The sequence below is a fragment of the Leptidea sinapis genome, chromosome 5 (genome assembly GCF_905404315.1).
Source record: "Leptidea sinapis chromosome 5, ilLepSina1.1, whole genome shotgun sequence".
NCBI lineage: Eukaryota > Metazoa > Arthropoda > Insecta > Lepidoptera > Pieridae > Leptidea > Leptidea sinapis.
Window position 1 is genome coordinate 10,578,505 of NC_066269.1, and position 18,077 is coordinate 10,596,581.

An 18,077-nucleotide genomic window follows, 5' to 3' on the forward strand; every position below is an offset into this window, starting at 1 on the left:
ACGACCACCATTCAACGATGAAGCATTTTAAAGAGACGTTTAAATTAAGAGGTCCATCAGCAATATTTGACCTTTTCTATAGGAACTAAAATGGTGCTTCGTTATAGTTTTTAATTTATTTAAATAACTTAATTGACCACCTGTTTAGCCGAGTGGTTAGCGATTCTACCTACAAGAGCTAGAGGTCCCGGGTTCGAATCCCGGTAGGTGCAAGCAATTTATATTATGATGTTTGTTTCCGAGTCATGGATGTTTTTTATTATGTATGCTTAAATGTATGTATGTATTTATGTATATTTAAGTTTAAGTATATTGTATTAAATATATCGTCGTCTTGCAACCCATAACACAGGCTATATGCATAATTTGGGGCAAGATAATTTGTGTGTGTCAATATTATTATTATTATAACTAGCTACAGATCTGAATAAAATAATTTGAAGTTATGCTGCAACACCGAAATTCGACTCAAAAACGTATTTTTGAAATAATTTATCAAACTTAACTGCTATCTAAATATTTCTCACTGAAACATCTTACTTAAAACCATATTAACAAATTTGTGGGGTCCATTTTGGAGGTACGTAACCAGTAAAACAGAGTGCTCTATCAATCAAAATAACATTGAAATATTGTTAGCCTTACCATCAAATCCCCATCTGTGCTATTTCTGTGCAGCCATATACACAAGAAGCTAGTGGCGTTGGTAGAACTGCTGAACGGTCCACTCAATGTGATTTGCACTCGGAACGTTTCAATGGTTGAGGTTAGGATGTATTCTGAAAAAAAAAATATACCGGGTGTAACCAGACTTCGAATACGAAAGGGGTTCCGTAGAGTTCCCTATAATTGAATCATAGCTTTTGGCAAGAAAGTTCTGTAGTTGCAGAAATAAAATTGTAATGCAATGTACATTACCTACGTAATGAGGGTCAATGTCACGTCTTGTACAACGTTTCTAATGCTGCCACCTGTTCCGATAGCGAAATATATTTCTGCTTTTTAGTTTTTTTATAATTCCAGGGACTATTAATAAAAATGATTATATAGTTATGATTAAAAAATGCATTACATCGCATGTTTGCTCTAAAAATAAAATAAAAATAATCCGCACCAAATATCGATTATTTTATTTTGGAAATTTTCAGTGCCAATATATTCAGAATCATGGTTCAATTGCAAGTCCCTACTTTCAGAATGTAGTTCTTATACAGCCTGTATATTTTATGTTTCATTAATAGTTTTAGCAGCAGGCAGTGAATTACGAAGAATTATTGGTAATTCTTTTGAATTTCGTAACACATCTGTTTTAAACTTTTTCTGGGATCATATTGTAAAAGACATAACACCCCACAAAAGACTTAACCGAGTTGTAAACATACCCCATTTATGTTCGTTTCTAGTGTTAAAATTGTGATTATAACAGTTTCTAGAAAATTCGCGTATATGTGCCTGTGTACATAAATAACATTATCAACACTTGAAATGTTTATTTCTACTAAATTCTTAATGATTTTTAGAACTCTTATAGCTTCTGCAGCTTCTTCGTCTTCTTCTTTATTCTGCAGCACAGAGATGGTATCAAATATTAATATCGGCTGCAATGCGCCATAACAATATACCAAAGACTTACATTATCTTTTAACGTTCCACTCCATATGTACCAATTCGAGGACCCAACTACGAAAGACTTACCCAATATTTGGTAGGTGACATCTAGACTATATTTCCAAGACATAATAGTAACTGTATGATATATAGTTTATGTTGATATAAATTCGACTTTGAATAGCGTCCATTGAAATTTAATAAGGACTTTGAAGCGTCTTTTCATTTGTCTGCTTTTTATTATTTATTTCTTTTGGAATATGTTTAAATATGTTTACTTGAAAAACTATCGTAATATATATTTCAGTAGTTCAAGTTGAGTTTCTAATATATCATAGTTACATTTTATATCACATCACAAGCGATCTCGCATTTCAATGTAGATCAAGATTATTATTCTATATAGTAGTAGTAGATATTCTACTTAGTGTTTCGGAATGAATATCGCAAATTATTACTATCAAAGTATATATATTTTAGTTTTGTATTACAAAGAACATTTAAAGTTGATTACAAAACCATAAACACTAATAAATAAAAACAAATTGTTTTCATTGAAAATACTCTTTTTTGGATGGGTGAAATCTCGTGAGTTCGCGTCACTGAAATGCTTAAAGCAGTATATCTGTAGCTATACAGCTGACGTATTGTGCAATATTAGTGCTGGTTAGACCTTATAAGTGAAATTGAATGGTTTTAGTGAAAAGTTTGTGTATAATAATACTGTGCATATGGAGATAGTGTTTTTGTTTGATTAATATATTATTGAAAATAAATTGAAATTGATGATTTAATCGTTTTTAAACATTATGAAATCTTAATAGTAATAGTTCAAAATTTTCACTTATATCGACATTTATACAACTGCCAAATTTTTTTTGATCAAGCTTTCAGAAGTCTTGCTTAAAATTATAAACATATACATAGTATACTTCTTAATGATAGTGTTTCAATACAAGAATTCTACGTAACTAGGAAATATTGAGATTTATTAATAAGAATGAGAATTGAACGAAATTCGGCAATCATTAGCTTTTTTCTTGGGATTATTTTAGGAATCATGCCTTCTAATAAATGTGTTTATATAATGGTAACTCATGAACCAGTTTTTTTTGTATAACGATGAATATAATATATCTATTTGGTTAATCATATATAAACGAAGTAATTTAACTCTTCAAAGTTACAATAGGTATTCATGTTATAAGCCTTATATAGAGTTCGTTAAGTGAATTAAATACCGGAAGTATTGTTTTATCATATGAAGTTAACGTGGACATTCATAATTACTGCAGAGTCCACTTAAGGCGGTAAGTAGTGCAAGACCTTTTAAACACATAATTATAATCTTTTCCTTCTAAATACACTTGAACGTGTTCAACGTCGCTTCATTGTGTGTCTTCTACTGCATATTTTATTACGGGGAGTGTTCTTAAGAGCTATTTGACTTGATTCTTGCCGCCGAATTCCACCTTCGCACGACACGCCACAAATAAGGATACCATCTGGATTTGTGGTTCGTGTGTTCCGTCATCGTGCGGTTTTCAAGGAACTTTCTTCCACGTACAACAAAGCTGCGAAATGAGCTTTCTTTTGCGGTGTTGCCAGGACAATTCGACTTGGGTACCTTTAAAAAAAAGTACACCTTTCTTAAAAGCCGGCAAAGCCTCTGTGATTCTCTGGTGTTACAAGATTATGTAGGCGGCGGTGATCACTTAACACCAGGTGACCCATACGCTCGTTTGTCCTCCTTTTACGACGTAATGAAGGTTCCTGTAATTCCTTTAGTGTAGCAAGAGAGTATATGGGGCAGTCATGACGTATGCTTGTTACAAAGAAAGAAAAGAAAGAAAGAAAATTATATACTTTGGTCAAAATGACACATGAGAATGTCAATGTTTTACCACCACTTCGGTATAGGTGAGCTTTGATGAGAAAAAAAACTACGTTTAAAAAACCGACTTCAAAAACTCAAAAGTATAAAATAACTTAATAGAGATGTCGCTCTCGTAAATCTAAACAATTTATTATGTTTTTTAAACAAGTCAATTTCCTAATATGCAAATATTGGGGTTGAGCAGGTTATCAACTGTAAAGTAGATCCTGTAGATGAAGTCACAACCTGAGAGTTGAACAAAGCATACAAGATTTTATGATATACGTCACTCGAGCGGTTAGCTTAGTTGGTTAGAGCACTGGCATGGAACGCCAGACGTCGTGGGTTCAACTCTCGCATCGTTCATAAAATTTTGTTTTTCAAATTTTATTTGTCAACTTTATAGAGACTTAATTTAATACACCTCTTATGCAAATCTTATACCTTATTCCTATTTATAGGGTTTAAGTAGGTGCTTACCCACTTGGGTTGTTTGGTTCTAGACGAAGCTATCCCGCTCTTATCACGCGTGGCGAGTGTATGTACCTGCTTTGGTTTGCACAGGACGAAACCCGAGAGGTCGCGGGTTCGAGTCCCGCATCGTTCATAAATTTAGGTTATTGAATTTGTAACATGAATAATTATTAAACCCGGAAGTGAAGGATATCACTTTAAAATAACCAATTGTTTGGGCTTACCATTAACATCGCCATTGTGTACTGCAGAATGTAACACCACATCAGACTTCTCCCTGTTGAGGAGCAGAGCCACCGTCAGCAAGACCCAGGAAACCACCAGAGCAGACAGCTTTATAATCCTCAATGCTTTATCGATCTGTAAAAAAATGTTAGTTATGCTCTAGTTTTGAGAGAGCAAATCTGGGGGGAATTTTTGTCAAGTACACACCTATTTTCAAGATTATTAATTATTCAAAGACTCAAAATTTATAGATAAACACATGTATTATAAATGAATAGTCCTGTTTCAATAGAAGCGAGATAATTAGGCGACTTCGAGCTCCCAAAACTACTAACCCTATATGAAAGAATATGTTATGTTACAATTAATAGTCTCATGCAAACAATTCAGTCAACCAACTGAGGTGAGAGGGCGCGGGATACTGAATGCTCATTGGTCAGATAATAATCACAATATGTCGCAAATCATTTCAATCAGTGTTGGTAGTGATGACTTACGGTACGCAGACGTGGTCGCTAACTATAGGGCTGATGAGAAAAATCATGGTCGCTCAGAGGGCAATGAAAAGGGATATGCTGGGAGTTTCCCTGCGAGAACAAATCAGAATTGAAGAGATCCCTAGGAGAACCAAAATCACTGACATAGCCTGGTGATTGCGAAACTAAAGTTGCAGTGGGTAGGGCACATAGTTTGTTTGATAGTCCGTTGGGACAGTAAAGTCCTCGGATAGCGAACACAATTTGCGGGTATGATAAGTAGGTTAACCCAGAGAAATAAAACGAACGTTGCCAGTCTTAAAAACATGTTCCATTTGTCCACTTAATAAATTCTGTACATATAATAAAAAGCTTAAAACGTAATTAAATTATGATCATTGGTATACCTGCTTTTTCCTTCCTGACTTTCGTTTGCCCTCATGACTGCTATCCAAAATTTGACTTATCCTGAAATCCATAAAATAATAGTATCGTGTAAAAACAGTACAGAATAGCATTAAACTTTTCGGCATTACAATTAAACTGAGAATAAACTAAAATGTTTCCCTGCGAGATCGAAATAGAAATGAGGAGATGCGTAGGTAACCAAAGTTACCGATATAGCCCAAATGATTGCGAAACTGAAGTGGGCAGGGCACATAGGCGATCATGACCAGAGTCAAGATCGCTGGAATACGATGATGCAGTGCAGGATGAGTGCAGCGCGGAGAGCAGAGGCCTTTGTCCAGCAGTGGACGTCTTCCGGCTGATGATGATAGTACAAAATGTTTACAAATACACATTTTTGATTTTTGATTTTCATATTATTTATTTACAATTGATTCATTCCGATATAAAACGAGTTCCGCGTTTATTTGCAAGGCTGCTAACATTCGTATATCTTTAGATTTATCATTGTGGCAGTGTTATCAGCGGAATAGTCAACATTTTGCATATTCTCGGTTTATTCTCAAGTATAACTTAATACTAGGAGTTTATTTGTAAGGCCGTTACACTTCTTGATATTGAAAAATTTTATTCGCAAAGTCGAGCGAAATGTTGCCGTGCCCTGACGTAATCAACTTTCAAGTCGATTCAAGTTCGGTTCACTCGAACAATATAAAGCTAGCTATTCATGACTACTCCAACAAGCTAAATGGACCATCTAAAGCTAAAGCCAACGGGGCATCCAAAAGGAACGATCGTGGAGCAAAACTTTGCCAAGACAAATGGAATTGTTGTGTGGTATGGACATCCCACCGCAAAGTCGTTTGGTGAATTAATTTCATACTATTTAAAATGTCAAAATTCGAATTTCACTGTTTTAAATAGAGACAAACTGCAGCATAAAACAATCTTTCTTTTCAAGATCGCAACTCATCGTCCAACTTGTAAATGTATTAACAAAAAAAGGTTCATTTATGTCAAAGAGTAGTGAAGACCTCAGCAAAGTGTATCAAGAGACTGTCGGAGAGGATAAGGCAGCGTACATCTCACCTAATGTTAAGCCCTGTGCTGTTTCGCAAAAGTTAGTGTCGAGGATTCATTCAACTCGGGGCTGCCCATCGTATTCTGGAGAGGGCACAGAACCGCGCATTTCCGAGGACAAATGAAGCTACAACACCACGGCACACCGCTCCACGTTGAATGTGGACTTTTGCAATATTAGGGGAATCCGCTGATATTATGATACTGAATTCACTTACTTATTTCCATTAGATTTCCCAATACCCTGTTCTTTGATCTCAGGATCCGAATATTTCTTTTGTAGTGTGTCCGTTTCATCATTAACTGCCTCAGGGGCTTGTAGTTTACCTGGAAGGAATAAGGAGGAACGGTAAATGTCATTAATATCAAAATGACAATATTTTCTATTAACAACTGATTTATGAAACGTCGGGCCATCTCTTAATTGCGCGGATTGCTCATTAGGACCAATAAAGTAATAATCGAAATCGAATCGCACCGCCTTGTCGTTCGGTTCCACTCAACTGCTGGTCAACGGCTTGACGCAGCACTCTCGCCAGTGACAGTTGTCAAGACTGTTAGTGATTGGTGCAAGGTACTTCATTGCTGTCACTCTCGATGCACAAGAACGACGCACTCCACTCACACTCACACACGGACTGACTGACAGACTGACATACACCACTTACAAACATACATGCACACAAACATTTACTCTGACTACATACATACAAACATTCACAAACATATACACACACACTTACATACATTACACAAAACATCACCCCACTCGCCGGCGAGTGTGTTCTCCTCATCTTTTCATATTTCATCTTCATTTTCATTCTCTCTCCTTCCCACAAGCACACAGCCGGTCCGAGGTTCGAGTCTCCTTAGGAGATGCCCCGCGACTGTTGTTGCGTAGTCTTTGAGGCCTCCACGGCCCATGTCCTATGTCGCTGTAAAAGCCCTCCGGGCCAACAGCAAAGAGGAGATTTTAGTCGGTATGGGGTGAAAAAAAAAAAGAACGACGCAATAAAGAAACTGAAATACCACCGTCAAGTTTAAAAGAAACTGGCTGGGATTGAAAGGCGTAGCAGATAAAAAAAGTACTTGAAAGTCCGGAGAAAAGTACTTGAAAGTATTTGAAAAATCCTGAGCTTTTTTCAGGTTGAGGATTTTCTCTCAAATGTACCTATCAATTTAGGTTATCTGGAGAGAGAGAAGAGATCGCTGAATATGGTTGTTTTCTGTGCAGTAAAGTATTTTCATTCATTTATTCAATTTAAAAGTCGTCATATTATCGTTTTTATACACGTTTTATATCGTTTTTATATACGGATCTCGCTCGTGCTTTGTGCTCGCGCTTAATCCAGCAGCAATCCCAAGAAGAGTCATAAAATTCTGAAATCTCAGGACAAATACTGAGATATGGTAACCCTGAAGGACTTCTCACCGAAACGTTGTGCTTGCAAAAACCAATGGCAGTGCACGGCTAACTCATTGAATAATATCATTGAATTTTGAGATTTTTGGGACGGAACCTAATGGACTGGGGTCAGTCATTACTGAAATCAAAATAATTATTAATCGCATCTTTAGTATTAACGTGATAACACGGTAAGCGACAACTACGGCACCGCACTACATTGTAGTCGCGCGAGGCGAGCCATGCGGACAGCGGGGGGAGATACTCCCGCTCCTTACATTAGGCCCTGACTGCATTCAACTCACGCGATACCTGTAGATAAAGAAAAGTAAACGACCAACGTGTTCGTGGAGCATGTTCTGATTTTCTCTAATGTGCAATGGCCCTTAGACAACAATACAATGAGAGTCGGATTATTTATTAGAGAGCCTAAGCCACATGGCAGTCAAAATATTAAGCAAATATTACCAGTCGATATTAAATAAAGATCTTTTTGTCACCTTTGTAAAAAGTTAAATAAATTGTTACAACAGAATGTTTTGAGTTTTTACACAACCGAAAAATTTCATTTTCAAAGATAATTGTAGTTAATTTATTTATTACCACAATACCTACTCCACATAATGTTATATAATATGTCCAAAAACTAGAATTTATTAATTTGCTATGTTACTGTAACCTAAGTGTAACTAACTACCTACTCTTATCTTAGTAGTTATTTAAGAAGAATGTTATGTTACATGCGCCCTCAAATATTTTTATGCCTCAAAAGGGCGGCTAAGTATTAAGTAATTTATTAGTTTTTAAGATCCATGTAAACATTAGTCCTGCAAGTAAATGTCTTGTATCTGGAGTTCCATCAACGGTTCATTATTGATGTGTTGGCCGGGACAGATCTTCAACAACCAAGTAAGCTGTCCACCGACTAAAACTTATTGTTTTATACAAATTAAATTTGTAACCAAAATTCATGAATCAACGACCATTCGGACCAAAGACCTCTCGGGTGAGCGAACCGTTCGAGTACGCCTGGGTCGTAAATTTTGGCATATCTTGTTCAACTTTCAGGTTGTGGCTCCATCCAAAGAGAATGTAAATACTACGTTATAAGAGGTGGGACTGCCTAAGTAAAAATTGAAATTTAGTTTAGTGCAGTGCTTTGACATACGTTTGAAATAGTAGTAATTAGTAATTACAGTATGGCGATTGGCGACAAAGAATGATCCGGCTAAGTTTGAAAGCGAACAGTTGCTTAAAACGTAGTGGATTTCGGCTATCTCCGTATTTTACAATATTATAGGCGTCATCTGTCAATCTATCAATTTCTGCACGTTTCATACAATCGAGTGAATAGCTTTTTTCTTAAAGAGTTTCGCTAGGCTGGCTCCATCTACAGAATCTACTTTACAGTTCATAACCTGCTTAACCCCAATAGTTGCATATTAGGCAATTGACTTGAGACGTCACTCTTTCAAATATAAACAATTTTTTATTTTTAAACTACCCTCAATTCTGGGATTAATTTTACAAATTAAATATGTAACCAAAATTTATGATACACTTCTGTGAGGGATAGATTTCATTTCAATCAATTTAAAAATAAAAAATTGTTTTGGAAATTGTTTTTTTAAAACTTACCATGCTGCTGTTCGTAAAGCTGCTTGAACGGCTCGAGTGCTGGATCGAATTTGATGGAATCTGGCAGGTCGATCCACACATCCAAGCTCCCTGGAGTCAGGTCTCTGCATGACACCGAAGAGTAAACACTAGCTGGCTTTTTCTTTGTTTTTAACTTTTTCAAAAATGACATTTTTATCACATTATAACACACGCTGTAGGGATTATAAGGGGTGTTACTTTTTATTTAATTTTTCTGATTTTCTCCTTTATATATTCTTAATAATGAAATATATGTTCATAGGCACATAAGTGAATTTGCTAGAAACTGTCATAACCATAATGTTAACACCAGGAACAGACATAAACCTATAATGCCTACTACTCGGCTAAGTCGAGTTAGTAAGTCTTTTGTAGGGCGATATATATGCTTTTATAACAATATCCCAGAAAATGTTCAAAACAAAAGTATAACGTTATTCAAAATAATTGTTAAAAAAACGTTTGTGTGGTAAAGGTTACTATAACATAAATGACTTTCTTAATGATACCACAGATTGGGAATGGAGCGACCGCCCTCAGGCTATTAAATAATAAGTTTAATTGTCCAATATTACTTTGTCATATTGGACTGTCATATGGCAATGTCAAATATTTATTGATGAAAAAAAAAGCACGCTGAGTATGTTGCGCCCATTCTTCTCAGACCTGAGGCATTCGTTTTGGAATGGTGCTTCTTTTTGACTTTAAATAAGTGATTTCACACCCTTTTAAAATATAATATAATTTATAAGTATTCTTGATCTGTTTAATACGTTTATCTTGACTTATTTAGTAGATTTTGTTAATTTCTTAATTTCATTACATTATAGAATGGTTGTTTTATAACTTATATTTATTTTATGTAACTATTTCACACAATATAATTTAGCATGCGGTATTCACCTTAAAAGGTAATGCATTTAGTAATAAGACCCTTGTAAATTAGCATAATAATAATAATTATAAATGTATTATTGTAATTACCACTGGTGAATCTAAATAAATAAAAAAAAAAAAAAAAAAACTCTTATTAAAATATTTGAATTTGAAGCATCGATGGGAATTCTCCGTGCTTGCGTTAATAGAATGTGAAGTGGTTATAATCTAGGGCAAGTTTTGAAAATGTCTTCAATAGCACGTTACTTTTTACGGTATTTATACTATCCATGATATAAACACAGATAAATAGTGAAAGAAATATTTGTTCTTAACATAAATCAGTTACTTTTTCTCCCGTCCTACTTAACAATCACCCATCTTTAAGGAAAATAAGGAGACATGTAGCCTAGTGAAGGTAGTTTCATGGATCGACATGTAAATCCAAAATTTCTTTAATAATTAACGCAATGTAAAGTTCCTCCAAGTTTAAAATTACTTCTGCCTAACATAACAGCTACTTTTAACGTTGTTTTTAGTGCTAACTTTATACGAGTGTTACTTAGTGATCCGTTACTTCGCGCAAGTCGAAAGGAGACCGAATTTTGTGTGATTATCTGTATGTACGTCTGGGTGAAACGCAAAAAAAACTGAATAGATTAAACCCAAATTTTTCATGTATATTAGCAAGACGTCGGGAGGACACAATATAGGCTACATATAAACACACTAGATGCAGGATTAATATTTTTACATATTTTGAAGTTTTACTCCTGTCTCGATTGATACTAAATCACTACACATTCGCTGGCGAGTTTGAGGCGACATGTTTAACGCGACTACTGCGTCGCTTTTAATACCTTCTGATTTCGAATTCTATGGCTGACAATTACAATATAGAAGCTATTTATCCCGCTATCCCATATAGAGTCCAGTCACACACAAATAAATATGTGTAATCAAGTCACGGTAGTACCAGGTAGCATATCAAATAATGTTTACGAAGATGTCGTAAGCATTATTGTTATGTTTCAGTTTTAGCATAAAATATAAACAATGGCAATTCTATGAATATGGTTTGCTGCGGTTACGTTTATTATTGGGCATTAGCTGAAAGATCTAGTTCATACTAATAATTTGGAACAACATAAAAATTCTTTTATTTTTCTAGCTCCATGAAAGCGTTTTTATTTAAGCTGGTCTCACACTGTAAGGCAATTTTGTTTACCAATCATTACTAATAAGTTAAGGAGTTTTGTTCGATAGCTCGCTTTTGCCGTCTTTTCTAATGCTGATATATTCGAAATGCTACAATTCAGTCAACCAACTGAGGTGAGCGAGCGCAAGTTCTGAATGCTCATTGGTCGGGTAGTATACTTAAGATTTAGTAAACAATCCCTATTGTACAAGCACACACATCTTGCTAATTCCTCGCGTTCCTGATATCATCATCATCATAACAGCCGGAAGACGTCCACTGCTGGACAAAGGCCTTCCCCAAAGATCTCCACGATGATCGGTCCTGCGCTACCCTCATTCAACGTATTCCGGCGATCTTGCCCAAATCATCGGTCAATCTTGTGGGGACAACCAACCAACACTTGTGGGTCTACCAACACTGCATCTTCCTTTCGTGGTCACCATTTGAGGACATTCGACAGTCTGTCGAACTATGTGCCTTGCCCACAGCCTCTTCAGTTTCGCAATCATTTGGGCTATGTCAGTGACTTAGGTTCTCCTACGGATCTCCTCAATCCTGATTCGATCTCCTCAATTCGAATCGAGCAGGGAAACTCCAAGCATAGCCCTCTCCATTGCTTTCTGAGCGGCCATGAGCTTTCTGATCAGGCCTCATTAGTGCGTCAGAATAGCACCCCCTTCCGCGGCTGTCGTAAGAGGCGACTTAGGGATACAAAGAACGAAGGATAGGCAGCAGCATCGTGCATTACCATCTACTGCGATCACCAACCCGCCAAGCGTGGCGATTATAGCAAAAACCCCCCAAAACAAAAGAATGCTCATTGAAATGAAATGAAATGAAATATATCTTTATTGCACACCATAAAATAATGAAACATAACAAAAATCGAGACTACAAAAAACAATAGGCGGCCTTATCGCTTAAGAGCGATTTCTACCAGGCAACCTGTAATGAATCAGTTATAGTTGAAAAGATAACAGAAGGTGGTGTTATAGATATGCATATAATTTAAACATACAGTAAATAATCCCAAGAAAAGAACTAGTATTGAATTTGTCACAGTAATAAATAATAATTATGGAGCATAGTTTTGAAAGATTGGAGAGTTTGAGCCTTTCTGATTTCAGAGGGAAGAGAATTCCATAGGTTAACAGCTTGCACAGCAAATGAATTGTTGAAAAAGGAAGTTTTATGAACAGGTGTACAAAGCAAGAGATTATGGACAGACCGAAGATAAAGTTGGTGAGAACTTAATGGTGAAAATTTTTCCTTGAGATATATAGGAGTTTTAGGATCAAATAAGACACGATAGATATGTATAAGTATATGGGAATTTCTACGCAAGCGGATAGGGAGCCATTTGAGCTTTTTGCGAAATTCAGACACGTGGTCATACTTACGTAGTCCAAATATAAAATTTAATTTATTAATTAATTATTTTATATATTATTATATTATTAATTTAATTTAGAATGACAACAATCAACCTACATAAAGCCATGTTTTCAAATTACTGAGCAAACAAAAACTACCTTCTTTTGGAGTATGATAAAATGAAATACCTTGAAACCTTTTCATGGACAAATGATAGCTAATGGTGCTTGTGTAAATAACAAAATCACAAGCAAACATTACAGAGGGGCCTTCAGAGGTTAAATAGTATCCACTAGGTATTTGCGTCAGATAAGGGCTAAGATGTACGTAGATTAAAACTATGTATCTATATCTGATGTATAAAAAAGGGTATTTTACGGTATAGACTATTAAGTCTATATAAGATATTAATCTTATATCTCAAAGTGACGAGCGCAATTGTAGTGCCGCTCAGAATATTTGGGTTTTTCAAGAATCCTGAGCGACACTGCATTGTTATGAGCAAGGCGTATCAATTATCATCAGCTGAACGTCCAGCTCGTCTCGTCTCTTATTCTCATAAAAAAACAATACAAGCGAAGAAGAAAGATTTAACTAAGCGATAATTATTATAGAAAAATTAATTAAGTAGTACAATGACACCTGACCATGATGTGGCGCACTAAGGTTGTTGGTATTAATATATTGTAGGTTGAGAAAAGCTCACAAGCCGACGACAATGGCACAAATTGGTTAATAACGAAGGGTTTAAGCAGCGTTTGCGTTGTAAGCTCCCAACCACAGCCGGCTTCGGCTCCGACATCTTCAACAATCATCGTCATATTGCAACCATTATACACGAAAGCTTAATTTTGCTCATGATACTCCAGACCTCTCCATTCGCGAAGAACAGACACAGTGGGGGTTTTTATATAGTCGTATAGAATTAGATCATAATAATATTCCAATCTTGTGGGAATCATCCATCTAGATGGAATCGAGAGAACTCTTAAAATTTTACAGTGAAACAATGAGCGAACAACTTCAAAATGGTAAAGTATTTTATTTTTATCGCCGTTTAAGTGTCATTAATTTGCTAATCTCTCATTAATTATTTAGTATCAGCCTATTCAATTCATAAAACAATTTGTAGCCTAACTTTGAACTGTATTGGAAAATCAAGTAAAACCGTCCGTTTCTTATGACGCCCGTTTCTATACATGACTTCAGCACTCATGTATGTTAGCGCGTGGAATGTGGACAATGTTTGAAGTGTCGTGTTTTTACTACAGCGTATTTGTTATGTGATCTTCTTGTCCAGTGTAGCGGACATTCTTATCATAAACATACAACTGCGATGACAATGTCAAGATATTTTTAAAAACATTTGCTCAAAAAGTAGACTTTACTCAAAAATTAAAGTTACTCATTTCCGCACTAGTGCTTTTCGTATTCATACAACCTCAAAATGTATAATGGACGTTTTTAAAGAAATAGATTTATTTCTGAACAAACTTATTGCAAGAAATTGCAATTTTATAACTTATTGTGTAAATATTATTATTATAAATATTAAATTTATAGAATTTTTTTATTAAGGCAGCTTAATTTTTTTTTAATTTAGCTGGCTCCATAGAAAACATTGCCATGTCCTCAAAGATTAAACTCCTGTGAATTAGTTGTTCCTCCTCTCCTCCTAGGTAACCCATCCATTTTTTCCCAAATTTATTAAAAAACGTCTTACATTCAACGATGCCCATTCGGAATTGTCTTATTTTGCATTCGTCCGTATTGTAGGCCCGTGCCTTTGTCTGGGGTCAACAAACCGGGATTCGTGAAGAGATGACAATATACTTTCCGCATTTGCATTGAAATGTAGTATTAATTAATAGGAACCTATGTAGGACCACTTTGCCTTCTTTCGTCTGTTCATTTGTTTAGAAGACTCTTTTTTTATGAAAATAAGGGACGAGACGAGCAGGCCGTTCAGTTGATGGTATTTAATATGCCCTGCCCATAAAAATATAATTCCGCTTAGGATTCTTGAAATACCCCACAAATTCGGAGCGGCACTACAATAACAAATTGCGCTCGTCACCTTGAGACATAAGAGGCAGCACAAGCATATAACACTGAAGCAGAATTTTCGTATGGGGCTCTGTTTCAAATTCCGAGGTACTGGCTCCTCTATACTGGCTAATTATTTTGGAATAATGCTTGCGTCATTGTAAAGGGAATTTAATTTTCTAAATACAAATGACAAAGTCTAAGAACTGGAGGTTGACTTGGTAAACTCACGAGGGAATCTAATTACGCGTATCAAATAGGTTGAAAGCAAATCATAGCGGACTTAACACTAAAGATAGCTAATATAATTAAAATAAAAGTTGGCCCTTTGAAAACACCTGTATAATATATTACAGGGAAAAAATATCAGAGTATTTTTTTTGAAGCGCGCGCTCACCTTCACGCAACTTCGACACCCTGACGGTAGCTGGTCAACTAGACCAGTTGTATCATACTCCAGCTACCAAGCCTCTTCTAACTTATTTGTCTACTGAACCACAACCAATGGACAAGTATTAAATAAATATCAATTTATATATTATATACCTACAAGTTTAAAAACAAAATAATTTCTCTCCAATTGTATAAAAATAATTTAATATTTTTAATAATACGTTATTTAACTTAATTATGCGGTGTAATAAATAATATTTTCATTGGTTCTATAATCGATCAGGGTCGATAATTTTTGAGACCAAAAAAAAAATACTAGTAGAATGGAACCATTTCATATTATCTGTGGATGAAACCCATTGGAAAAAGAAGGAAAAATAAATTACGGGCGATCTGAGGTCGGGCAGTAGAAAAGGGGGTGTTTAAGGGTAAAAAACGGTATATATCGATTTCCGTCGAAACCACAAATCCTAAGTTGAATGGCAATGTTGTAGGTATTAAAAAAATCTACAACATTTGTTTTACACTCTTTTCACACAAAATGTCAAATTCAAATAACCAAGTTTTTGGTTTTTTATTTTTATCTTTTACAAAAAAAATATTTCCACGAAATTTGGTGGAAAGTTACTATTTTATATTATCCCAGATATACTGTAATTTTGTTGATTTGAAATATTTATTTTTTCACCTTATTTAGACTTAATATCGAAAAAAAACCCTAATTTTCAATCAAAAATTATCACGTCATAATAGTATCAGCTTTTTCAAGAAAGTCGGTGGGCTTTTTGTTCGATGATGTCTTTACTTTTTGATGGTGTAAAAAAATATACATTACTATGGAAATGTTCTGAGAAAATGCAGAGAAACGAAAAAAAATCGAATCCTAAAATATTTTTTTACATGTACAATTTTGAGCTATTTATTCATACTTTAACTACTCGAATAACGTAAGATTTTCGATTTTGCTTTTCTGCCACCGATAATGGCATCTTAAAAGAATTAAAATAAATTAATCTTTGCTTTAACACGCCAAGGACGATTACTTTTGTAGTTAGAACCATTTATTCCTTAAAATTATTGCTTCCGTATACGTTATAGTGCTATACGGCACATAATTATTAGAATTGTTCCACTTGGTACAATAGGACCTATAATTATAGCATTTTGCATAGCAGTAAACCAAAAACCTTTTTTTTGTAAGAATTCCCGTTGATAATCAACACGAATTCGACGTAGACGAAGTCGCGGGCAGAATCTATCCTGTTTGTTATACAGCGCCTGGCTGATAAAGGTCCGCTCGGTATATGTAATGGTTTTATTGAAGTAGGCGTTACTTTGCGGAAATCCAAATGATTTAAGTTTTCTTTAGTGTTAATTCCGCCAATATTTGTTTTTTAAACAATTCGACACGTGTTTCGCCTCTACACGAGACATCCTCAGGACGTGTTGTCTCGCCAAAATCTGGCACGAGACTCAATGTGGGTCTCTCACCACGTAATTACACTCGAAATTATCCATAAAGATTGCCAGATTTTGGCGAGACAACACGTCCTGAGGTTGCCTCGTGTAGAGGCGAAACACGTGTCGAATTGTTTAAAAAACAAATATTGGCGGAATTAACACTAAAGAAAACTAAAATAATTTGTATAATATGTAATGGTATAATAGGTTTGTTGCTACTCAAACATTATAAGGATAGATATATTAGATAATTCAATGAACAGAATAATAGATAAGTTAAGAGCACTTGCCCTATCTCTTGTTAAGTATCGATCGTTGCTGATAAACTGGATACGTAGATAACAGAACTGGTTTATTCCGAAACATGTTTATCGTGCACTTGAAATGTCATGACTCTAAGTGTCTTTTACAATGCTTTCAGAGGATTTTATAAAAATGAAGCGCCATTGTTTAAAACTTTTAAAAAGTGTGTAAAAGAAACATTTTGGAATTTTTTATCGTTGAAGTCACATAGTACACTTTAAAATCTAATATCGAAAGGCTTTTTATAACTTGTTCTCTAACTAAGAATTAAATGTTTTTTGTAGATATGCGCTTCTTTCAATAGGTACGTTTCAAATGAGGATACAAATAATCATTTTGTATGTATTTTTATTAGTACATTCAGCAGTTTTCTGTTAGTTAAAGCCCGCATAGTTGGTGCGTTTTTTTAAAGAAACAACTGGCTGAAATGTAGTATAGAGTAAAATATTTTTGGAAACATACCCCACTCCTTAGGTTTCTGAAGAAAAAAAAGATTTTGTTACAAAAAAAATTAATGACGTCATTATTAACGTATATTATCAACGTATTTTGGTTTTCTGCTACGCAAAATGCTGTAATTATAGGTCCAGGGACAAGCGTACCAAGTGAAATAACTCTAATAATTATGCCGTGTACTATACGGCACTTTTATGCCTAATAAAAGTGCCGTATAGCTTTATAAGAGCGCTTTCGCACTAGGTAGTCGCATGGTAGTTTACGCACTAGATCCGGCTTCCGTCATCCGATTTCTTTCCGTCAACCGTAGAAATAGTTCTACGACTACACCGGACCGTATTTTCACGGGTCCGGATCGGATTCGGATCGGACGTAGTGCGAAAGCGCTCTAACTTACAAGAAAAGCAATAATTTTATGGAATCAATGGTTCTAACTACAGAAACAATCGTCCTTGGCGTGTTAAAGCAAAGTTTAATTTATTTTAATTCTTTTTGGATGCCATTAACGGTGGCAGAAAAGCAAAACCGAAAGAAGTTTGAAGAAGATAAGATTGAAGATAATGCTGCGTGGAATATAAAAAAAATCATAAAGAGCATTAAGAAATATATTTATTTGCATTAAAAAAAACAATCAATATTAGGAATGTCTCATAATTAGTACAGTAGGCTTAATAAAGTTCACACGTGTTACCTTCTTAGATAATTTATACGTCTAAAAAAAAAGATTATCATAATGTAAGACATAACATAAAAACA

The 18,077-nt window shown here is 35.1% G+C and overlaps 1 protein-coding gene across 4 annotated transcripts in view; it reads right to left on the reverse strand.

The window, feature by feature from the left end:
• The window catches only part of LOC126980178 (P protein-like), a 57,625-nt gene that overhangs the window by 25,318 nt on the left and 14,230 nt on the right, over window positions 1–18,077 (reverse strand). For 2 of the 4 annotated variants that reach the window (XM_050829781.1, XM_050829782.1), the window contains exons 2-6: window positions 9,191–9,384; window positions 6,366–6,474; window positions 5,067–5,127; window positions 4,183–4,318; window positions 646–779 (exon numbers count right to left, since the gene is read on the reverse strand). In XM_050829781.1, the coding sequence (XP_050685738.1) occupies window positions 646–779; window positions 4,183–4,318; window positions 5,067–5,127; window positions 6,366–6,474; window positions 9,191–9,362 (612 nt within the window). In that variant the 5' untranslated portion in view covers window positions 9,363–9,384. Of the gene's footprint in view, window positions 1–645; window positions 780–4,182; window positions 4,319–5,066; window positions 5,128–6,365; window positions 6,475–9,190; window positions 9,498–18,077 lie in introns of all 4 variants that reach the window. The other 2 variants (XM_050829783.1, XM_050829780.1) reach the window with 1 other exon arrangement.